Below are 25,685 nucleotides of genomic sequence, written 5' to 3'. Positions count from 1 at the left end.
CTTTTTTCCCCTCACATACACATCGTAATACAGATGCAAACACGCTCTGTGGAAAACTCACATACAAACAGCTACACTAAAAATTCAGAGAACACATACACAACACACACTCGCGCTCATTTATTTGAGGACCCCACGAATCTAAGTAATTCTGCTTTGGGCATGCTGCTGATGGGAGACAGGGGTAGGGGGTGATGGAAGTGCCTGCGTCCAGGCAGAATTGATCGTTTGGCAGCTCCAAATGAGAGACAGGCTTGTCTGCGGAACCACGAGGGCCGTGCAGTTGGACTCCAGCAGCGCTCGTAAAGTGCGCTCTTTAAACTGCCGGGGCCCCTGGGAGCCCATGGGGAGGGGGGGAGCCGCCGCCGTGCTAATGAGAACTACCAGAGTGCAAACATGCATGGAAATGACTGTTATTCTGTTGATGTGCATTTAAGTGCTTTTTTACTGCCAACCACAAAGAGAGGGAAATAACTGGTGATGAATGGTACCCCCGAAAAGCATTCATTTTCCTCTTCGGAAGAAAAGAGGGGAAAACAGAGGAGATGGGAAGGGGGGGGGGCGACGACACACGAGTAAGATGGAAGGTAAAGACAGGATGGGGGGGGGGGACATGCATGGTGAATATATTATTTTACTTCACTCAAGTACAGTGACAAGGCGCAATGTGACATGGAGGCGGTAAGTGGAGATGCATCGATGGCAGGAAGTTAACCTTCACTGTTCCTCTCCTCTGAACACGCTCCTCGCTGCTTCTATCAAAGAGCAGCAGCCAAAAAGGTCACAGCGATCACAGCCCTGATCACCTAATTATGAAAATGAGCTCCACCTGTCTAAGAAGTGAGGAAACGGCAACTCCACCAATCCACACCTCTAGATCAGATTCCCTTCAGTTTGTTTTTATTTTCTTTATGGTAATAATACATGAATCTGGCAGGAGTGAAAACGGTGGAAGAGATTAGGGGGATGACAGCATAGCAGATGAGGGGTGGAGGACTTACGGGCTCCGCTGCTTGTACTGGTATTGATGGCTTCATTCCATTGGTCGGCGCTGGACACGGAGAAGGAGCGCTGGTGCATGCCGTCTTTGCTGCCGCCAAACGCCGACCCGCCCGTCTGGAGGGACGTGCTGCTGTTGGAGTGAGGAGCGCCTGGAAAATAGGAGACAAACGAGTAAAGAAAAGGAATAGCGATTCAATGATTTCTAAATGTAGTTGAAGGACTGGTAGGATTGTTTTCTATAAACAACAACAACAAAAAAAAGTCTGGAAAGAACTGATAATGATTTAATTGACTCCACAAATTTTTGGTAGTTCTTACAGCACTGAAATGCTGCCGCCACCTTATTTGTGCACATCTCTGTGTCAAACAACCCCCCTCACTCACTCACACACACACACAAAACCCCTCTCCCTCCGCCTCTGCCTCTAATTAGCCCTTAATTAACAAGATACACTCTGAACGCTAATTATCTCGCCTCATCCCTCTGACTGCCACATCGATCTCCACTGGTGTCAGCAGGCGTTCTCTCCCTAACTTCCAATCAGGCGAGCCACAGACGCCTGGCTCTCTTTACTAATTCATGGGCTAGGCTGCGCCATGTGGGGTCCTCCCCTCCTGTTCACAAGCAGTCGCTACAACATATCCTAACTACTCTGAAAAACTCATCGATTCACTTCCAGTCACGTGAGGGGAATCATAATAACTGCTGAAGAAATTGCTGGATTTTATTCTGAAAAATTTATTTATTTCAATCTAACATAATGTTGCACTAATAAGAACTGTTAAAAATTATACTAGTAAAAAATGGACAGCTTATAAATACAATTAGCCACCACAGAAGTTAATTTTCACAGTATTTATTCCTAAACAACACCTCTTTTACAGACTGCACAGCTACATTCAAAAACAATATGATTTAATTGGGTAAATCAATATTTCTTTGACGCTGAACGGTTAAAAATTTCAGAGAGTTGTTTTCTAAAACAAGCCGTATCTCTGATTTTCTCAACAACGCTTACCCATCTTACAGGTATCACACATCAAGGCCTTTTATTCAATAATTATGAGAGAATATCAGTTTCTGATTGAGGTGACAATAACAGAAAATATAGTGTGTGGGTCGTGTGTAAAGTAAACTAAGCGGCACGGGTGCTTGTTAGGATAATATGTCCTACTCATTATCTAGAGTAATAAGTGTATCAAATTCACATAATCATGTCTAATTAGTATCAGTAATTATCTTGTTGGGCCCAGGAATATTAATCTTCAGGTCCCAGAGGGGAGGGAGCAGAATCGCAGCAAGAATGGGAGAGAGAGCGAGGGAATCATGCTGAGGAGCACTGACTAAATTAGCATGCTGAAATCAGAGCAGAGGAGGAGGAGGAGGAGGAGGAGGAGGAGGAGGAGGCAGAGCCGAGGAGTAGGGGTATTGAAAAGAAAATAGTGAAACTTTGTTTTTCAAAAAGTGATGGATGAATGATACATAAAATAAGCCTGTGACTTGTATAAAAAGGCTTCTGATTGCTTTTATCATTACTGAATTAAAAATTGTTGCCATGGAGTATTTACAAGTATGATTTTTATAAACAACATCAGCACTGCGCCACTTTGTTTCTAGCAAAAACCCAATATTAAAGAGATAAATGTTTAATCACCTCATTGTTAAGAGGTAATTCTTTATTTTCTACTATTAAATACCCAAATTTCTTTATTCCCACAGTGTGAAGTTTGACTCTCGCCTCAAAAAAAAGAGACTGAAAAAAAAAACCTTGTAGATAACTATAAGGCAACTTCGATTGATATTTAAAATTCAACAATCACGTCTAATTGTCAAATTGGATGCTAATGATTAATGAATTATACATGGCTGTATCCATTAGTCCCCAGAGACCACTCCTGCATAAAGGGGAGGATAATGTAATTACAGTGGAGAAATAATCAGCTTGTGGCATTAAAAGAGCACTGTACGAGCAGCTCCAGCCAGGCCTGACTACAGTACGTTTCACTGATTTAGCAGTGGTGGCAGTGCGGACACGGATGAACCTCACAACTGCAAAGCGAAGGCCAAAGAATCAAATTTAATACCGACTGTCGCCAACTTCAGTGACGGCAAGAGTGACGTGAGGGTCAAATACAAATACATCAAGTATTATTACATTTTAATGGAATAAATGTTTAGAGTAACAAATATAAATAGTTTTAATTAAACTATTAACTTTATAGTGCATAAAGATAATGGTCTGTTTCATAAAGGCTCTCTACTTACGAAACAGAGAGCGACATTATTTTCATTTTGATGATTTCTTAACATTTGATGAGTACACCAAACCTTAATTTGAGGCCCGATTTTGTCGCCCCTGCATATTAATGTATCTTCTCTATTTTTCTGCGATAAAAATTCAACATCAATCCAGCCATTTACTGTCAAACTGCATGACATGTACACAGAGGCAGAAAGTACATTTATTTAATTACTGTACTTGTTTGTAATTACAAATTTGGAGGTACTTCTACTTTAATTTACTTCTACTTTCCCATTTTCTGCTACTTTATACTTCTACTCCACTACATTTAAAAGGTAAATATTGTACTTTCCAATCCATTGCAAATTAAGATTTTACATACAAAAGACATGGTTAATTTATAAAATATCATCCATTTATAGAGTAAAAACAACGCAACTGTACAAAGTGGTTGTAATTAGCTCAACTTCAACCTGCTACAATTTTAAAAATGCTTTAATCACATTTATGGACCAGTAATATAATAATAATCTAATATTTAATATTATAACACTGACAGCAGCCATTCTGTTCCATAAGGAGTAGTTTTACTTTTGACACTTTAAGGATATTGGTTTTATAATACTTGTGTACTTCTACTTAAGTAAAATTTTGAATTCTGAACTTTTTACATTGTTGTATTGCTACTTCTATTGTACTTTTGTACTTGAATAAAATATCTGAATACTTCTAGACTAAATTCAAAGTGTTACTTTTCTTATCAATGATGTTGCCACATGAAAACATTTGATATTAATTCCTTTACAATTCTTATCAAAATGAATAAAAACCTAAAAGTACAAAACACCATTATGATTATTTCTCACTGACTGACTCGTCATGTGTATAAAGAGATAGCAAAAGCCATATAGTGTGTTCTGCAGGCTATCCAGGGCTGGGGTGTTAAGTAGAGGCGATGGATTAGCGGGAAGCAGCGCTGCCTTGCTTCTCATTTCTCTTTAGGCCGGGCCGTCAGTGGGCTGATGAGCCGTGACGAGGCCTGACCCCTCCGTGGAGTTGTTGCCATTATGTACAAGTAGTGCGATAATGAAGCATTCATGCTAATGTGGGCCGGGCAGCACATCATCTGCGGGCTGTGTAATCCACCACCATCATCCCGACCAACGCCCTGACATCCCCCACCACCCCTGCTACTGCTGCTGCCAGTCCCCACACAAGTCACTCACACGTTCATAGTCATACTTTTCACACACTGTATGCAACAAAATAACTAAGATATTTACATTAACCCTTGTAAATGGCAAAAGCACCCGATTTTCTTCTTTAGACATTTAGTTATCTTGCTTTTTGGACAAATTTACTTTCTCTATTTAGGCTTTATAATGTGATTTTGAATTGTCTGAGGATGCTTGCAGACTTTGCCATCTTACAACTGCTTTTATGTTACACTGTCACTATGAGTTTGATGAAATTTGGATGTGATTTCCTAAGAGATGAAGCTATGTAATGCAAAAAAACTAAAGACAGAATAAATGTCTACAGACAAAACAGTAAGATCTAGATACTCTAACTGTTACTCTATAGCAGTGATTCCCAACCGAGGGTACATGTACCCCCCAGGGGTACTTCTGCAGCTCTAAGGGGGTACTTGCAGCAAATAGAAATGATAATTTGGTTAAAATATATATAGACCAATACAGACACGTATTTGTGTCTAGGAGGAAAATAAACGTACAAATAGGATCATATATTAGTGTTAGGCTGATCTGTGTCACTATAACCAATACATTTTGAAATTATTAGTTCCAAAACCAACTTGAGTCAATTGTTACACCTAAAACACAATGTGCTGTGATTGGGAGTGCATGAAAACCACTTAGCAAGCGAGCAGAAAAGTCGAACAAAAGGCGAAAAAAGTGAAAAAGAGGCCAAGCTTAAACATTGACATTTCCTCATGTGAAAAAATACTACAACAACGCCTACTTTTATATTATAAATAGTGTTCTGTTTAAAATCTGTTCAAATGAATAAATCTGGAGCATGATAAGAGGTGTTAATAAAGGGGGACTTGAGCTCATCTGATAGTTCTGTGTATCAGACAAAAAAGGTTGGGAACCTCTGCTCTAGCATCTGCAAGAGGTCAGACTGCAACGGTACTGACAGAAAAAAGTCTAATGTGGGCACTGGCAGGGTCTGCTGGTCAGTAGGCATGTGGCTTTGGGTTCTACAAAGCAATAGATTAAAGCTGAAGACAAAGTGTAGTGCAGAGTGAAGAGCGAATGAGCTAAACACTTTCCTGAGATCTCCACCTCTTCCACATGCATCTCTCTCCTCCACAGGATTGATTAAAAGTGACTGGGCCCATTAATACTTTGATACAATGTATCTGTCGCCGGTGACACGGCAGGATGCGTGTTAACAGGGAGGATCATATTTAAAATGGTTCCGCTCAGCACCCAGCAAAGGAATTAAACCTGGCCGCTTGGCAAACTCGTGGGCGCATGCGTTCTCTCATTTACTCTCTGTCTTCTCAACCTCTCCTCTTCATCTTCCCATCTCCCCCATCCACTCCGCCCCTCCTTCTCTCCGTCGCTATCCCTCTTCTCCCAGTGATTATAAAGGTCTTTAGATCTAAGGAATGAATGAATTACCAAAGGCAAAGACAAGGCTTGTGATTTGGACGCCATGAATGAAAAATTACCCCTTTGTTCCCTTCATCAATTGCATGTCTAATGAAATCAAAATCCCGATCGCATAATCAGAAGAGGGTCCTCCACCCGGAGAGAGACCTGATGTGATTTGTAACCTTTCTTTTCCTAAGTGGAGATTAAGGCAAATCGCCCTCACATTGTTCCCTGATGCACAAATGGATGGCAACTGATAATCTTGGGAATTTGTCATTGAAGAGTCTTTTCCAAGAAACGAAACACCAGGAGCAAACAACATTGTTGTGTTCGAAGGAAGAGGACTGAAACTAAAAGAGGAAACCAGTTGGTGTCGTTCTCCCAAAACCCTGTCTGACCTGTTTTCCGTGGCCCTTTTGTCCTGATGACTTCCCTCAACGCAACACTCAAGGTTAACAGTTTGTGGGATGGAACAACCTCGATCGAATGTCCTCTGCTCTGTAAACTCCTACATCTTCTCTGCTTTTGACTGATTAACCCGTTCAGTGGTGGCAGCACCTTGGCCAGGTTTAACAGTAACCTGCCTGGACAGTGCTAAAAGTCCCTGTTGACCCGTCTTTGGCACTGTACCCACTCTCAGCCTAGCTTTAGCCTAAGTGATGGAAACACTGTGCCCGTTTCACAGCCGATGAAGGACCCCGCCTCCCTCTAGGGATCACTTTGCTAATTAGTATTAATTACTCTTAATCCTAACCCCTAAATCCAATCACTGGCTTCCCCTCTATACGCCTGCCAGACTCTCTGCAGCCTCCGGTGGCACAGCTAGCTAGGAGAGGAGCTCTATTTTTAAACTTGAAAGGTGGAAAAACCCTGGCATAATGCTCAGGACCAAACTGTTTTGTGTTGCTGTGACCCCGGCCACCATAGAGGATGAAAAATAACTAGGTCAGTGTCATCATAGTGGCACAGTGGCCAGGGTAAACAAACCTTCATTTTTTGTGATATAATTTCCCTAAACATCAGCATAATGTTTAAACACAATTTTTAATTCCCTGTTTAGTAATTTCGAGAATTAATAGATTTCTCATAGATGCTCATTAAGTCATCATTGTGTATACTATGAGGCAGCTAATTTGCATGAATGAAACATATGGAAAGTAGGTAATTAACCTGTTGGGGCCCATTTTTATGATTAATCACAAACTGAGGACACAGAAAATGAGTACAGTAATAAAAGGCTCATTGTGTAACCATTACATATTGTACCTGTGATTTGTTTTCTCATTTAGGTAAAACAAAAAATAAACCTCTTTATGCAGGTAGTCATTTCAATACCACAACTACAAATCTTGACTTAAGATTGTAAAAGTGTACAAAAGCACCAATAATTTTCTGAAAATAACTCCTAAAACTGTGTTTGAAGAGGTGTCAGACCTAGATCTGCAACTAATGATCGTTTTAATTATTGAGTAATCTGCCAATTCTTTTCTTGATTTATGATTTAATCTATAAAACATCAAAAATACTGAAAAATGCCTGTAACAATTTCTTAAAATCCAATCTTCAAATTGCTTGTTTTGTCCAACATGCCCCAAAATATTAATTTTACAATTATATAAAACACAGAAAAGTATTATTAAATTATATTTGAACAGCTGGAACAAAATCGATTATCGAAATTATTTCAGCTTAATTTACTGTATCTTGAATATTAGAATTGCAAAGGAACCATAATTCATCCATTAATCTGGCCTTTAGCCTTGTAATGAGGCAGGTACATAATTGTACCTGTGTTTCCTATGCCCAGCTGCAAGGTGCTGCGATCCTTGGTCAGCCCGTTGGTTTTGGGACTAGCAGTGGGGGCGACGGTGGCCACTGCTCTGGGTGGTCGCTTCCCAGGAACCTTGACTGTTGTCCTCAGCAAGTCGATCTCTTTCCCATGCACATTCTGCATGTAGTCCTGTAGTAAGTAGAAAAACATAAGAACATAATGAGCGGTCTGCACTCTACACAAGTAACACTCCAAATTCAGGGAATTGACAGTAGACACAGCGGACCAACAAGAGTCAAGGAATTATGGAAGAAAAAGAAATGAAAGTCAATTTCCATCCCCATTAGTCACAACCCATCTTAGACCTTACACTAAGGGTGTGTGATAGTGGAAAAATGATTGTAAGGCCATTATACATCACCTGTGCCCACGCTGTCTCTCCAAATAGGGAGATGTTAGGCTTAATGAATGTAAACAGTCTCATTCTCTTTCAATTTGGTCATTTGATTCGGTTTAAAGCGACTACCGCCCAAATGTGGGAAGCCAAGGTGAAAATCATTGGGCTCAGCAGAAAAAGACCCAGATAGAGGCGAGCTCGGCCTTTGCCGTCCCCCCACCGGCTCCTCTGCTTTATTACCGTGTCATAAAGCACTCATTTCTTTCCCAAGCCTCCTCGCTAATTACCCAGTGAGCGCTCTCATTTCATTTTATTGCAGGAATTAACAGCCAGATCGAAGCGTGCAAAGCTATTAAGATGTGTGATTAAGCCACATTCAATTAGTTTCTACAAACAATTTAATTGATGTAGCAGATAGAATTAACAGAAGGTGATTGTGTGGATGGCTTGGCTGACTGCGAAATTAAAGGTTCCCCTCTTCCACTCTCAGTCTGCCTCCCTCCCTCTTTCTTCTTCCCTCTCTCCTTTTCTCAATCTCTCTCTTCCCCTTGCCTTTCTCACTCTGTCTCTGCTCCACTGCTCAAAATGAGCTCGAGCTGTTACTGTGCTAATGTAACTGTCTCCCTTATTTCACCTCCCTCCGTAAGTCAACAGATTCATAGATTCATAGATTGCCCTGATGACCTGTAATAGCTGTAATGATCAAGAGATAGCCTGTTCAGTCAATTACATACATCACTGTAGCACAGCACTGCTCTACTAATAACTGCTTGTAAATTAAACCGCTAACACACTGTCAGTGCAGCAAGGCCACACACAAGGTTCACGTCTCTAACTGTTGGGCTTGTGTTAAAAGTTTTAGCTGTCTCGTTAGATACAAGGAGTCGCTAATATCTTTCATTTTATCTCGCCAAATTAAGTCAACATCCCAAACACGGGACTGGAGGAATGAGTGAGAGTGATGGAAGGAGTCTGAGGGATTTGGGAGAACGACGGGCATTTCTGAGCGTGGCATCGGGCTCCTGAGCTGTCTGCTGCCAGCCAGCCGAGTGTTTAAGAGGTATTAGCGGCCCAGCGGGATTCTGACAAAGATGGATGTGGGAGGCTGGTCAGGCTCTGCTGCCATGCGGTGAGAACCATTATAAATACAAGCCAGCGTGGAGTCTGGGCACGGCGGGCAGGCAGCAGCACAGCCATGTCTCCATTAACTGGCACTGAGGATGGGCGCTACAGGGGGGGCAGAGATGACCACTAGGACACCCTCTTTCTTAATACTAAAGCTTAAGTCACAGGATTGGTTTAAATAGCCATTATATACAGCGATCAGGCTCAGGGAAATCATGAACCTACAGTATGTGGTCGTTTTCAGTTTGATGCAGCAGTGCTGGTAAATGTAATTGCATCAAGAGAGTCGTGCTCAGCGGTTGAAAAAGTCCTACATTAAAAACCTTCGGCAGCACCCTCGAGTACAAACAGTAGTGTAACAAACACATAAAGCCGATTGGAAAAGAAATAGGAAGAGGGGGGTGGAGATGAGACTCACATGTAAACTGGGGTGGTAAGTGAGGACGCCATTATCACACAGTGTGACATATTTCTTTTTCCACTCCTTGTTGAGGGATTTGCCACTTCGCTTCAGAAGGATTCCCTGTAAGAGACAAGGCATCACGGTGAGCATATGCTCTTCTCAAAGCAGCATGGTGGATGATATGAGCCATTATGGATGTTAAATACCATAAAACAGCATTATTATTGTTATTACAGATTCATTATGGCGGTTGCAAACAAAGCAAACAAACATCATTTTAAGTAACAATTATGAAACAGTATGAAAGTGATTATATTAAAGAAATATGAAAACACAATAGTAGCTTCTAATCAAATCCCCTAAAACTTTTCTTCTTTATTATTATAATTTATTGGCTGACAGGTTTAATCACATGTTCGTTTTTCTACGGTGACAATTTGAACCTCCACGTTCCTCTGGTACAGAGAGGCCATTCAGAAAGAGAGACAATCCAATTTGCCAGACCTCCCTGCATTCATACACATAACATGCTGAACTCTGGAAGACCTCTCAATCCTGGGATTAGGGAGTGTGATCTCCCCTCTTCAAAGCCCACTCAGCTCTTATTCTATTCTACTTTATCTTCTGGGGCCTTTTAGGGCCTCAGAGGGTTTCCTTATCTGGTGAGTAAATCCACTGGTAAACAATGCAGTTCCTCTGCTGGAGGTGACCAAACGCTGCTGAGTGCAAGGGCCAGGAGGCTCTCTGGGGTTAAATAGTGAGGAGGGGCCCGCTTAATTAGGGGATTAAGACGGGGGCAATGTTTGTGCTTTTACAGCCAGGGCCTGTGTGTGTATGAGCTGAAAAGGGGTGGTGGTGGGGGGGGAGTGAAGGGTTAGTGTTTTGCTAGCCAGGCCCATCCTGCGGGCTTTAATCCTGATTAACACATCAGGAAGAGTTGACCCTCGGTGACCTGGGCACCAGGCTGTTTGCCGACAATCATCCTAATCCGAACCCTGATTCCTCTGAGAGGCGGGAGGTGGGGGGACAAGTAGTGACTCTTGGCTGCATGCTGGGACGCAAGAGTTTGGGCTTCTTCATATCTTATCACTATACTCTCCTGTTTATAGCTTCTGGAGCAGGACTTCATAATTATAATAATAAACCATCGGTGATATTCAAAGATCCATTCCAGATGTATAAAAATACTTTGCTTTGAATAATAATTTGTGTGATATGATTTTTCCACAAAAAAGTTGAATAAAAAAGTTCAATAATCTAGTTAGTTTGCACTTTGGGAAGCACTTTTTAATCCTGGTTTTGAAAAGTGCTATATAAATAAAGAGGAAATTCTTCTTCTTCTTCTAAAAAACATCTAATGCTTCACCCTCATTGAAAAATCCAGGATCTATGAATTTCCACATTTTTCATTTCAAAAGTTTAACTTAAGTACACAAGATGCCTCCTACTGCAAAGTCCCAGTGTTTGCACTGGAGGTTACAAGTTTTTACATCAAACTTGATTAAGTTTCATATGACACAATAATTAGCTTCCAAACTAGTTGCTCATATGTGCACATGTTAAACTCAGATTTAGGGTGAACCCAGAGAGACATTTTCTCCTTCATCAGATGAGGTGTCAAACTGCACAAACATCATTCTGCACAGTGAAGCTCAAACTTCCAAGGAACATTAAGCAACATTTTTGGGTGTAGGGGGACATTAAAGACTACAAAATAATGTTTTCTGAATATCATCTTATTCTAAAATGAAAAAAATTAACTATTTTTTGACCTGCGGTGTAACAATGTTTTGATTTATTTATCTTTAAGATGCTGAACAAGTACAGCTCACAAGGAATTGCAACATAATTACTAAATAAAAAGACAAGCAATAAAGTTAAATGTCAATTATTCATGTTCCAGTAAGTCTTGTTTTTATTGATACTTTTGATGATTTTTCAGGAAGAAAAATTGTGTCCTTCAATCAATAGTTGCTGACTGCCCACACTCTTCTCAATTTAGTCAATAGAAGAACTGCAAAACACTTTCAAATGGCTCTCTAATCATACAAAGTAAATGATCCAGTCACAGGGCCTCTGGCGACTTTATAATGTATGTTTTACAAGCAAATATGTTGCTCATCTCGTAGTCTTACTGGAGCATACATAAATCTATACGTGCAATCAGTGCTATGAAGCAGATCAATAAAGGTACTAAAGACAATAATGTGAAAATCTTTACACGTGCGGGCTAATTTTTTGTTTTACTTGAATCAGCCCATCATGGCTGTAATATATCTTTCATAAACCGTTGTCACTTTCAGTAATTGGAACCTTGACAAATGATTTGGGACAGTTTATCATAATTGTTCTGTTGCGTGCCACGTTGAATCAAGCAGTGTGCTCCTTAAATTATAGTTTGACAGTGGACACATCAAAAGGCAACATGTGTGGAGTCCTGTGCTTCCCTACAACACTGACACACACACACACACACACACGCAGAGAAATGAGTGTGTTCAGCCTGTGCGACATAAGGAAACAGGCCGATTGTCAGACGCACTCTCTGTGTCCACACAATTGTCATATCTACACAGAGGAGATAGTGTCGCTGCCTTCTTTTGTCAGACTACCAGGAGAAAAGCTGCATCCTGCCACTGTGGCTGACTGATAGGCCGGCCCTTTGTGACAGGCCAGGGAGAAGGGGATATAAAGTGTGTGTGTGTGTGTGTGTGTGTGTGTGTGTGTGTGTTGGGTGGGGTGGCGGGGTAAGAATACACTCACTGCACTGCTGAGGAGCTGCCAACAGCTCCTCAGCAATGACTGCATTGTTAGCCTTACTCACTATTTTTATAGATGGGAGGGGGGTGGGAGCAGAGGCGGTGGGGGGGCATGCGGTGTGTAATTTGGCCCGATGGGGTGAGGGGAGTGGTAATTAAGCTCACATTGACACTTTGATCTCCTTGATTGTGCAGTTGACGGGCCTAGCTAGTCACACCACTGCCCTCCTCCCCCACGTCCCTCCCCATCTGTAGCTAAAACTCCCCCCTCCCAAAAAAAAATCCTTTGTAGATAAAAGGGGAGATGGCTTATCTTGTCAAAAGTTGCCATGATACTCAGGGAGAGGCCCTGCACTTTAAAGTGGAGCTCTATATAATGCACTGGGTAAGAATGGGAGAGTTTACAGTAAAAATTGCTCAGAGGGGGATTCTTTCTGATCTGTGAAACTCCTGCTCACCTGGAATGAGCGGCTTCTTCAGGGAATTACACTAATCTGCAGATCAAATGGAGACACCGTGTGTGTGTGGAACGGCCACCATGAAGTTTTGAATCTCTATGTTGTTTTTTGAGGGCATTTTTTAACAATTTGTCACGTTGCTATGGATGTATGAAGCCGCAATTTAAACTTCTGTTGTGTTAATCAGTATTATCATGAAATACTTGTCTCTATTACACGAACATCTACTATCACTGACACATAGATGGACAGATAGATATTGCATCTGATAAAGTGTAGTTTCCCCAAAGCCTTATTTTCTGATTGAGCGAGGGGGCTTGGAAGCGACACCCTGCCATTATTTCAGCTGGACCAAAGCCTCTGCAATTTTCTTCGAAAGGGAATGAGAAGGTCTGGCTCAACATTTCAAAAAAAAAAAAAAAAGAAGGACATAATCTTCCATCATTTGCAGGTAAAGAGGATAATATAAGGATGCTGACCCATTTTCAAAAGCCCTCATATAATCATGAGTGATTAGTAATCAATGTGTCAATTACTTCTCCTACGGTTACAGTCGGACCTTTGGAAATGATCCTTACTCAGATGTGTAATTCAGTGCTCACTACTACCTATTTCTACCTAACACACGAATACACAAGAAATAAAATATAAAGAAAATAATAAAGAAAATCCTAATAAAAATTATTTATAACTATTTTAATATAGAAATCACTGTGATGTCACTAAGTTTGTAGTATTTTATGTAGCACCATGTGATAGATTATGTCAGGGTAAAGAAAATTATATTTAGTGGGATATCTAATGAATGTTTCAGCAAATCATGGCTGTCAAAGTTGATTATATGGATATGCATGAGTAAACCTTCATGAAAAAAATAACACCCACGCACAATTATTAGCAATAATTGGACTTATATTAAAAGGCTGCAAAAGAATATCCAAATATGAACAAATTCTATATTAAATTTGAAATTACCAGACTGGAATCATCTCTAAAAAATTGACTGACAAGATTTTAAATATAGTAACCACTAGACAAGAATAAATTTAACTTATTACTATTTTCTTATGTTGTAGTAGGTTTGTTAAACAAAAAAATGTAGAATACACTCAAAACAGCCCTAAATTTTCAAAAATACAAGACTGTTTTAATTGCGTTCACAAACATTACCAGTGTAAACAAACATATATACACACATACATATATAAATGTATATGTAATTTATAAGGTCAAAAAATGGCTGATTGTGCCTTTAGTATATCGAAACCTGTATATTCTTTTTATTTGAAATATATCTTACTTACAAAAACAGGGACATTTTTTGCAAATATCTTTTTAATGCTATGTTAAAACCCCCAGCCAATCTCTCTTGTGGTTATCTGCACTTGCACTGATGTTGAAGTTATTTGTTAGGTTGTATTATGTCGCCATCTAGTGGTTACAGTAACACACGACTTTTCCCAACAATTCTCCCCAAACTCTATGGATGAAGCACTGTGATTAAATCTATAACAGACGGCATATCAACATCAAACAGAAAAGGAACAAGTAGTGACACAAAAAGAGGATCATACTTACCCAGGGAACTATGGGAAGTATAGAGAAAAAGATTAGGAAAACTGCTTACCTGTTTGATAGGTATGGCCCTTCCACTGCCTATGCTGTCTGTTTTACTGTCAACGCTCTTTGCTTGTTCACTGGCTTTCCGTGACTGCAAGAAAACAAGAAAGTCAGTCAGCAACTGCAGCGACACACTGATGAAGAAGCAGAGTGGAAGTTGCAGGGTGCGAGGTGAGTCTGGGTGTGGGTATGTTGGGGTGTCTGTGTGTGTGTGTGAGGGAGAGAGAGAGAGAGAGAGAGACTGGGGGTCAGAGATGAGGGGGAGGGAGGTGAGGGTTTGTGTTTGAGCATTTGCAGTATTTGTGGAGAAACTCGACGTTGCAAAAAAAAAGTCTCAAAAGAAGCTCGAAATTAACAGACAAGCAGACCAGCGGAACAAACAGCAGTAACACCGACGTGCAAGTTCAAAAGAAAATTAAAAAAAGAGACCAAACCAAGACCACAATAGACACATCTCAACACAGAGGAGACCAAGGACGATCACACATTGAGTCATGACTCAGCCCTGAAACCCTTTGGGGGATCCTTCCCTCTGTGTGAGACCCAGAGTGGGCCCTTAGTGGACCTGCAGACCAACTGCTGCTATACCCAGTGTAGGATCAGCTGTGCCTTTAGCACTGTTGCACTGATACAGGCTTTTGTAGCACGTTAAATAAGTTTAAGTTTAAAACAGGTTAAAGGAGAGAAGGGAAAATGGTTATTTTACAGCAGACTTCAGTACATGTAGCTTCCTCCGACCTTTGACCTACAAAACCTAGGGGGGACATGAAATCATCCTGCACACATGTCAAACAATTCAAATGCCAAAGAAAAGGTTAAAATGCATTTCAACATTTTAAGTTTCTGGTTGTGCCTGTGGAAGGTAAAAATGGTTAAACAGTTATTATAACCTTATATGGAAATAAGTCATTTGAAAATAACCTTCCCACCCAAACACAAATAAAGAGATGAGGCACAGGTAGGGACAGACATGAGTGTGTATGGTCTCACTCAGAACATGAGAAATGTCCAGTCACCAATGGAGAGAGGTAGAGTCTGAGTTCAATTAAACCAACTCTGCTTTATATTTTTTCCAACATTTTATTTTTTTTTAATGATGACTTGTTTAGCTTCTATACAGACACCATACAAAGCAAGTCACAAATTCACTTCAAAATATTCAACAGATTGAGCCAAACATCGCAGTTCCCACAAAATATAGGATGGACAATAAAGGCATTATTTCATATATTCCTTATATATATATGTACTTTTTATAGAGTACCATTGTAAATAAAATACAATACAAGATATACAGCAGTCTATATTTTCGTCAATCCGTTCATGATAGAAAAGCGATTATGCAAGAGTTCATAATCTCTGTACCAAACCTAAACTGAGAAAAAAATGAAAATAAATAAATGAATGAAAAAAACAAAACAATTGAATGTGCAAAAAATAAATAACTTAAAATAAATAAAAGGAAAACAAATGTTAAGTTTAACTACATTCATACAAGTCGGTGCAACCCAGTTTCATTTGTTGGCAACTTTCAGTATAATATCGCTCTGTAACACCCTGACACACTACCCTGATTTTTATGAAGGCCTTCATAAAACTACCCAAAGTTACTCTAATCTAAAATACCTCTACGATAGCACATATATACCACATTTTCAGTTCCATTCAATACTTCAATACTCCCTGGAAAATAAGAAGGAATCAAAATCAAAAACGGACCAAATGAATGGAGGAAAATCTAAAAGGAAGAACAAAAAACAACTTGGCACCTCTAGTCCTTGAGTCCTCATTTATGGCAAAAGGCAGTGTGATGTCATGTAAGGAAAGGTTGTGTCCTTTGGGTGGCTGGATAACAGTTCCAAGAGTGACTTGACTGTACAGCGTGTTTTTGTATTGGGATGTCTGAATGAGGGCGGGGGGGTAGGGGGGTTGGTGGGCAGGGGTGGACGGGGCATTTCCAGAAGAGTCCCTACAGTCTGTCTCATTTCATGATATCTGACGGTCTACTTTGAGTGCACACAAACACTCAAATGGACTCGAGTTTTTTTGTTTTTTTTTTTGCGTTGGACGCAAAGTCCTACGGTTTCCGTATAGTGCAAGTTCTATGCATTACCCTAAATGCGATTAAGCATCGAGGGTAAAGCAGCGACAAGCTGTAAGTCCTCAATCAATAATCTCCTCTCTATCAGGACTGGCAAAGCAGGGGGACTCTTTTTTTTAAAAACCATCATGCTCTTCTAATTCGGAAGGAGTTGGAAAGCCCTTTTTGTTGAAGAAAGGTTGGAAACAGAAGCACAAATCTGCAAATATTGAAAAACAGTGTCAAATGGTTATTTTTTTTCTTTGTTTTGTTTTGTTTCATACGTGGAGATCCAGTAACAAGTCAAGGGACTAAAAAATATGAAATGCGAAACACCAAATGGCAGACATTAATAAATGGATTTAATGAATACGGACGAATGAGTGGGATGAATTTTTAAGTATAAAAAATGCTGTAATATTCATCTAAATTCCTAAACAGTGTGCTTTTCAACACAAAAAGGGACAGACAGCCTGAAGACGTCAGGGAACCACAGACAGATTACAAAACAGATTGTTTAGAGTTATTGACTATGGAAGCACTAGGAAAGAATAATGCGTACTGTGCTGACACCTAGTGGCCGAGGACAGTTATGGTAGAAACTGGCTTGAAATGGTTGTGGTTGGTGAAATTGATTTGTGAGTGCGGTGAAAAGACAAAATGATAAGATCTTCTGTAGTAAAGCTTTGAGTTTTAATCACTTACTTAAAAGAAGATAACCTACTGCATTATCAAGATGGATTCACCTGTTCATTCACTAATTCAAGGGGCTTTTTAGATAAATTACATTTTCTTGGATTGTAGTCACATTAAATTTAGGCCAAAAGGTCATTGGATTCTCCAACACTGTTAAACTGCACATTGCAAAGGATGTTTCTTTCAAGAGTCCCAATGCCAGCGCCATGAATGTGACAAATATATATTTTTATATCTGATAACAACTGGACGGGATACATTTCTTGCAGCAATTTCTCCATCTGTACTATCAGTACAAAATACCTGGTATGCAATGACTAAAGTGAGTTTTATCTTTTGAAGTCTGTCAAAGCTCGTCTTCTGATGACGTTAAGGCATATTTTCTTCCATTGAGTACTTCTCCCGAAATCAACATAGAGTGAACTACTTACAAGAGTGTGGCTAGAAAACATGAATGGCAGCCTGCTATCTGTCAGTTACTAGCAGGACTTCTAGAGAACTCGTACTTTTTAAACACAGAAGCCAATTTATTTTTAAAACAGACAAAGCTAGGAAAGGGAAATCCTTGATATTGTTGGGTTGATGAAATATTTTCTCTTTCTCTTGTTTTGTAAAATGGCACTGTAAGTCTTCCTCTCCTTAGCCCATCGCACTCTTCAAGTGTCACTGAAGAAATGTCGACATCGCCCCGTTAACTTTCCGTCCCCTCCTCCTCCGTCTCCTCCTCTGCTTCCTCCTCCTCCTCCTCCTTTACTCCCTCACCCTCCCTCCTCCCACCCTCCGCTCGCTGCTCCTCAGAAGGTCATGAGCTGAAACTCCCGCTCGGCTTGCCACTCCGGCACCCACACTGGGTAGGTGGCGTGCTTCGGCATCTCCATGACGCGGACGGGGAGAGGCTCATTTCTCTGGTGGACATGGTTAGTCACTACCTAGCAGGGGGGGAAGGGAGACAACAAGGGGAGCTAGCACACAGCCTGTACTGCTCGGATGCCACAAACCTGCGGCTCCCACAGCAGCTGGGGTAACAGGGTGAAGGCGGTAGGAGAAAGAGAGGAAGGGGGGGTGGATAGGGAAGGTTAGAGAAGGAGTTAGTTAGAAGGAGAGAGAGAGGGAAGGCAGGAGGTAGGAGACAGGGGTTAGGGGGCATCATAGGAGGAGGGCAAAAGAGGAAAGAGGTGAAGATAGGTGAAAGAGAAGGAATATTTTATGTGAGGAAGGGGTAGAGTTAGGAAAGGAGTAATCTCATGTAGTCTGATCTCTGTCTTATAAAGCTCACAAAGTTCTGGAGAATGAAAAACATGAAAACTTGGAAAAAAAATTCAGATGCAACTTTGGAAATCCTGATTCAGCCATTCTGTTAGTTGTGACTGTGAAAACGCACCGCTGGTTTTTCTTTTTGAGCACCAACAAGCTCTCTGTGGAATTATTTCAGTCGAGAAAAGAACAAAAACGCAGTTTTTGGTAGAATTTCGACAGACCTCCCTGAGCCTGAGGAGACAGAGGTCTGGCTACGCAAGATTAGGAGAGGCTTAGCAGCAAAGAGGGCTGGTGTAGGAGGGAAGAGAGAGGAGGAAAAGGAGGTGCAGGCTGGGTAGAAGAAGAGGGCAGAGGCTACAAGTAAAAAGACAAGCTTAGGACAGCTAAGGAAATTAGAGTGGTTAGTGCACACATATGCTATTGGTTAGAGCAAAGGGCAAATACGACAGGACATGGGGTAAAGAGCAGGCAGGCAGGGGTTGGGATCTTGGGTGGTCGAGATCAAATTTGGGGCCAGAACAGAAGTAAGTGGGGTGAGGATAGCGGAGTTATCTAGCTAGATGTTTAGTAGCTGAGGGGGCAGTTGGAGCAAGGCTATCTAAGGTTGTGGTGTTGGGGCATGCATTATTAGCAGCGTGTAAACAGGCCATAGGCTGACTCGGACTCTTAGTTTAGCTTGGTCAGGCAGGAGAAGTGGCATTGGTGTTGCTGCCGTCTCTTCCCATAAGGGAAGTCACTGCAAAGAAAGGATCTAGTAAAAATAAGAGGGGTAGGGGGAGGGAGGTCAAAGATTTAGACAGCGCAGAGGGCGTAGTTTGTTATGGGTGAGATGAGAAACGTAATCCATGTTCACTTACTACATCCAATTAGGAGAAAAAAAAGGACATGAAAAGAGTTTACGTTTTTTTCCCACAGTGCTTATCTTTGATATTTGCTTTCATAAAAGGTTTTTGGGAGCATTTTTGGGGATCTAATATAATTTCTGTTTTAGTCTTTTTCACCTTTTGCCCATTGTGCTGTGTGAGCAAGACGCTTTCTTTGCCTGCATCGGAGGCAGGAGAGGTGGCTTTGATGCATTTCGAGCTACCTGTCTCCCTCTGGTGGATAAAGTGAGCTTGGCAACATGCCTTCTAGTAGTGTGAGTGGGTGTTGCTTTGCATCAGCTGTCGCATACTTACTGTGAAAATGTTGGAGCGGCGCTTTGACTGCTTGCGGATGGGCGTGGGTGTGTTGGAGGCAGCAATGGTCTCAATGCGCATCTCCCGCTGACTTATGCTGGGGGTGGAGGGAACAGAGGAGGAGTAGTCGCTGAATGCACCCCCACCATTGGCCGCCTGGGGAGCGAGAGAGATTAAGAGGAACCGACAGAATCAGAAAAAGGGAGGGAGGAAGAAAGAGAAAGAGAGATAGAAAGTAGTCAGAAAGGAGAAAGAAATAAAAACAATAAGCAAGCACATCAATTTAAGATAGATTTGATGTGGACAAAATCTTTATAATAAGGGACATTGCATTTATTTTCCTGCACTGATAATAAACTGTGTGTTGAGCTTGTGGAAGCTTCTATACATATTTCTCTTAATTAGATTTACTTGATCAGTAAGTAAAACATTGCGCTGACAGACTGAAGGTTTTGATCTTACCTGGTTAATGTGAACAGAGGGGATGGATGCAGCGGGGACTGATGAGTGGCTGGGAGAGTTAGGGAGAGATTTGCACGGACCAATAGAGAGCTGCTGCTTTTTCCTCATGGCCACAACCTTCTGGGCAACTGGAGGACAGAGTGGCAAAGAGAAATGAACAGACTGTTCGCTAATCCTTTCAAATTTGTCTTGACATCAATAACTTCCAGTAAAAGAACAGTAGTGGTGGGGGCTGGTGAATAGAGCAATGAGAACATAGAAATCAGAACTGCACATGTGCTTCTGTAGTTTAGTGCTTATGTTGCTTTATTCTAACACTAACACTATTTTGTTGAGTGAGCACGAGCAGCTCGTAAAACCTCAAAAGTGAGAAGTCGTAGCAGCTACAAACCTTAACAGTAGAGCTGTGACGATTATTCGATTAACTGATCAGTGGATGGACAGAAAATTCTTTTCTGGTTTCTTTAGCCTTATATGACAGTAAATTAAATATCTTTGGGTTTTGAACTTTTGGTCGGGACAAAAGAAGACATGTGAGTACGTCACCTTGGGCTTTAGAAAACAGTGATTGACGTTTTTCAGTATTTGCGGATATATTATAGACCAAATGACTGATAGATTAATTGGGAAAATAATCAACAGATTAATTGGTAAAAATTGTTAGTTGCAATTTTAAATGATACACATCTGGCTGTCTATATCGTCACTGAGATTGGGTATATTGGCTTTATTGGAAATTAGCTACAAAAATGTTGCACTGTTAGTAATTAGAGATGATGTTCTCCATGGAAGTATAGTATATTTGTGCCCAAGAGACTTATTGTGAGTGACTTATAACTTGTTTTGTTTTCTTTGGAAATATATGTGGCAGTACAACAAAAAAATCACAATGCGCTGATGGACCAATTTGTCAAACTTTATCTGGTTAACCTTATTGTTGGTGGACAAAGATTTCAAGGGTGATATCATTTTCTTTTAATGGCACTTGGATTTTCTTCTGAGTGGTATTATATCACTGTCAAAAAATGCTTTACTCTACTTTATTTTCTACATTTTTTTTGTTAGTAAGTCTGAAGTTTACAAGATGTACACAGTGTTAGGAAATGCTAAATTTGTTTTCACAATGTGCTACAAACAAAGAAAAAGATTTGTGTTTCTTAATAAAGACACTGTCATAACCATGTTTACCAAATAGAGCTCAACAAAGAAAGCAAAGCTAATTCCAGCCAGACAGAAAATATGAACACATTATCTAAACCACCTCAGGCCATTTGTTTTACAGTCAGGTATTAAGCAACATACTGTGTAGCTTATAAATATCTCCAGGGGGAAAAAAACAAGCCACTTCCATTGCCAAAGAAAGTAATCACACAAAATGATACTTGCTATTTTTTTCTGTCATTCTCTGAGCTCTATAGTGTGATGTTGGCCAAATGAGAGGAGTGACACCGTTTGAACAACCTGATTTGCCATGCACTTGGTACATCTTGTCACTTAATTCAGGGCACACTTGAATGAGGGACTGGGTGGAGCGAGAGGGAGGGGATGTTCACGGCTGCGAGACGTGAATTAGCACTGAGGGAAAGAGAGATGATATGAAGTTGCGCTGACAGCTGGGACCAGAAGGCCTGACTGCCTGCTGCAGCATGGCAAATGCGGGAAGAAGGCAAGAGTGATACAGAGTGAGTTCTCCAGACAGCCAACACTCCTTCATCTCTTTTAATTATTTCAAATTGGGCTTCAGGAAGCAATTAAGGCAGGGAGGAAAGACAACGTGCCTGTGCATCAACAGTCAATGAAATGCGAAGTGAAGGTTGTGTTACATATTCAGATGTTTTGTGAAAGGCTGACAGGCTTTCAAAAGGAGCTGCAGCCTAAGGGGATAATATGCTCGAGTTGAAGCAGCCGAGTTTCCAAATGACAGTTTCATGACTTCAATTATGGACTCAGGGAAAAACTCAAGAGTTTCCAGAAACTTCACGCTTTTAGGAGATATTACAAGGGTATTTCACCATTTATATACAACTACATTTCAGCTGGTTCCGAGCTTAGAGCTCCAAATTTTTATGTAATAATCCTGATTTTACATTCTATGATTAACATTTAATTTAATGCAGAATGCCTGCTGAATTATCAATTAAAGTGAGCCTGTTAATTTTAGCTGCTGAGCACACAGCATAAGGAGTATATTTATGTCTTTGTACACCCCTCCTGTGCACCAAGCATGCACAGGCAGTAGTGTGTTTCTAACAGTAACTCATGAATGGTATAATTAGCATTGGTTGAAGAGAAAGGACTCCCTACCATCACAATTATTGAATTTTAAAACAAATTCTATTCATGTTTCACAAAGTGACATAGGGAAGTTGAGAAGAAAAATGATGATATATGATTTTAGTCAAAGGGCATAAGTGGCTCATGAAATGGCTCATAATTTTGCATTTAACTAAGTTAGACCTGATTTAACCACTTCACTCGAGATAGAAAGCAGATGAAAAGACCCTGCATCCTAAAAGTGTTCACACTGTTCTCACACAATACTGTTCATTAAAAGCTGCAACTTTGACGTCTAATCCAGGAAACTGTCAAGACATCTTGGTAGTCGTCTTTCCAAAACAAGCTTATCAGCCACTGGGAAGTTGTTCATCTTTAAATATGAACAGTTAGGACCTTGATATGGTAGGATAATTTGAAAAGATCTGACTTACAGAAGGAAAGAATACAGTTCACAACAACTATGTTGTGCTCTGCCTCTCAAACTGTAATGCCCCTGAAAAAGTGTATCACATGCCAGAGGAGGTAACATGTCATTTGCATCTGTCTAACTCATGTCCACTCATTTTTTTGACACCCGTCTCACCATCCTGGAAGACTCTCTCCACATTCAGGCCATAGGTGGAGCAGGTCTCATAGTATGTGCAGCGCTTTAGGTCATTGGACAACTTTCTGGCCCGCGAGTCATCAATCACTCTGGGGTTGGCAGCACTGATGGCATCTAAGAGAATAGGGTGAGAAAAACTCAATTACTCAAACATTCAACTTGAAGGACAAGGCTGATGATATTCTATGTTTTCCTTATCGTCAACAAATTTCACAAAAAGCCAACATGTTAGTGTGTCTGAAGACATAAATCTTTAAAATGGGTCAGGAATATACGGTTCATTGGAGGAAAAAAAGGCTAAATCATTTCCTAGAATAGCTGGGCACTGCAGTTTTTAGCAAACATTACTAAAACAATTGTAAAATTGTTGGGGATTTTTTGCAGATTTAGTGTGCTAGTGAGTATTTATGGCAGTAGGTTGGAGAATGTGGGATCAAGTCAAAATCAACTACAGTGCCCATGTTCATTGTAATGAAGGAACTTGTTGGTCACTGTTGGTCTTTCCATGGGATTTGTTGACAGTAAGACAATGACTGAATATCACCAGAGTTATCCTTTAATCAGACATTATTTCCTGTGTAAAGAGTGTGTAGTTCCACTCTGGACGAAGCAATTTCTTGACAAAACTTTCTATCAGACGTAGGGCAAACACCTTGTGTTCCAACGAGGACCATTGGGACCTCAGCTGTGTTCCTGTAGCTGGATAGGCGCAGAAAGTAATTGTAGACTGTCTGGAAGCTGATCTCATCCTCCAGGCTAAAGACGAAAACCACCGCATCCACCCAGGCAGCAAACTGAGGACAAAGCAGAGGTGGCATGGTGAAATATAAGCTGCCTTGTCATCACACAAGAACAACACTCACAAAGCAGATTTTATTTGCTTCAGAAACATTGCCTCCACTCCAGTTAAATGCTGGAACTTCAAGTCCCCCTCCACCTCTACTTCATTTGTATGTTTGAGATTCACTGTGGAGAATTCTGTATGTGAAGAGTTTGAATCTCAAAGGCTGTTTTCAAATTCATACAGTGAAAGGGGAAAATTTCACTGTGCTCGCCTTAAAGGGAACACATCGTGCTTTTTGTGACTTTCTGTCATTTATTTAAATGACAGATGTGTTCCAAAACTTGAAGTGAATGAATGTAAAATGCTTCCTGAAAGTCAAAAGCTCAGGCTTCAGCCTGCTCTGAACACTTGCAATGTTAGCTCTACTTCCTCCCTGTGATGACATCAGATTGTTCGTGTGTGCCCAAAAAACAGCCATCCGTTCTGTAACCTTTGTTGCTAAGGTTGTCGCTAAGGTTGTTCTGTATGTTGATTGTGTTGTCCACATGCATATTTTGGATTGGATTTGGGCTTGAACATGTATGAATGTATTTGAGAAGTTGACATTTTGAATAAAGAACAAGAAAAATAAGTAAAATCCCACTACTACTGTTTGTTTACATGGCCTCCAATCAGAACAGAGTGGGGTCGTCAGGAGGCCTTAAAGAGACAGGGGCTAAAATGGCCTGTTTCAGACAGAGGCTGAACTGAGGGGCTGCATAAAGGACCAACATAAGATAAAGAAGGAGCTTTTTGAACTGTAAATCATGCAAAGATTTTTCAGTAAAATTAAAGTAGAATTCAAGTGAAACTACAAGCATGATTTTGTGATGTCAAAACTAGGTTGGAGCCAATCGTGGCTTCTGCAGGTCTGTAAGTGCATATACACTGAAACATCTTGCATCAACTAGTTAAACTTTTGAAATAAAATTGTTTGCATATCATTAGATTCCGGATTTTATTTTAATGAGAAAGAAGAAGTAGATGTAATTTTCTGAATTTTTAACAAGGTACATATATTTGAACTTTTTTGTGGAAAAAACACACCAAATACAAATTATTTTTCATATGTCCTAAAAAAGTCTGAATGAATTCAGTTTGCTCTTATAATGCGTCAAGGAAACAAGCATTGTTGTTATTGACATGCAGGCATATTCACTAGCGATTTAAAAGTGTTGCAGGCCATCTTTTGACTGAAGTTCATATATACAGACAGAAGGGGGCAGTGTAGCAACAGCTATAGCACATTGAACGTCTCACTTTAAGGCACAGTACAAATACTAGGTGGAATGACAGTGAAAGATTAAACACCACGACTGAAGCCTTATCTGTTTCCTTTCTGTTATTCCCACTGCTATCATAATCTAGGAATCTTTGTATTTGACGCATCATATACAGTCATAATCTCTGTGTAGCGTACAATCAAACAGGAAAGTGAGGTTTCCCTTGAGTAGAGGAAATCAATCCTAATCACCATCCATTGTAGGAAAGAGGCTAAGCAGAAGTAGTACTAACAGTGACAATCAAGTGATAACTATTCCTCTGTATTGCCCTCTTCTTCATTCAGCTTTCATACCTCACCCAGACCCCCATAGGGAATGAATGGCAAATCAAGCCTCCAAGCCACAACTCTGCTCAGCCTCCTGTGAGTGGGAACATAATGCAGGCCTTTAATTATGCTACTAATTATACAGGCAGCTGACAACTGAGCTGAACTCGTTTCTATTCCCCAATCTCACAGAGTGTAATGCAAGCATAAATCTGAACTTTGCCAGGTCAGGTTATCAGTAGCTGCTAATAAAACCGCATGGTAAATTCTCATCGAGCTTATACAGTATGTGACCAGAAAACGTTGAATCTTGTGAATGACAAGCAAGCCTCTTGACAGTCTGTAGAGTTAGGGTTT

The 25,685-nt window shown here is 40.5% G+C and overlaps 1 protein-coding gene across 2 annotated transcripts in view; it reads right to left on the bottom strand.

Moving 5' to 3' along the window:
- The window catches only part of agap3 (ArfGAP with GTPase domain, ankyrin repeat and PH domain 3), a 121,539-nt gene that overhangs the window by 32,534 nt on the left and 63,320 nt on the right, over positions 1-25,685 (bottom strand). For both annotated transcript variants that reach the window (XM_044367844.1, XM_044367843.1), the window contains exons 5-12: positions 23,609-23,750; positions 22,936-23,070; positions 20,076-20,203; positions 19,614-19,769; positions 14,410-14,493; positions 9,581-9,685; positions 7,658-7,829; positions 1,002-1,151 (exon numbers count right to left, since the gene is read on the bottom strand). In XM_044367844.1, coding sequence (XP_044223779.1) covers positions 1,002-1,151; positions 7,658-7,829; positions 9,581-9,685; positions 14,410-14,493; positions 19,614-19,769; positions 20,076-20,203; positions 22,936-23,070; positions 23,609-23,750 — 1,072 coding nt within the window. The remainder of the gene's footprint in view (positions 1-1,001; positions 1,152-7,657; positions 7,830-9,580; positions 9,686-14,409; positions 14,494-19,613; positions 19,770-20,075; positions 20,204-22,935; positions 23,071-23,608; positions 23,751-25,685) is intronic.

This window comes from Thunnus albacares, chromosome 12 (genome assembly GCF_914725855.1).
Source record: "Thunnus albacares chromosome 12, fThuAlb1.1, whole genome shotgun sequence".
Lineage (NCBI taxonomy): Eukaryota > Metazoa > Chordata > Actinopteri > Scombriformes > Scombridae > Thunnus > Thunnus albacares.
The sequence above is the reverse complement of the archived record's forward strand: the minus strand, read 5'-3'. Positions and strand labels throughout refer to the sequence as shown.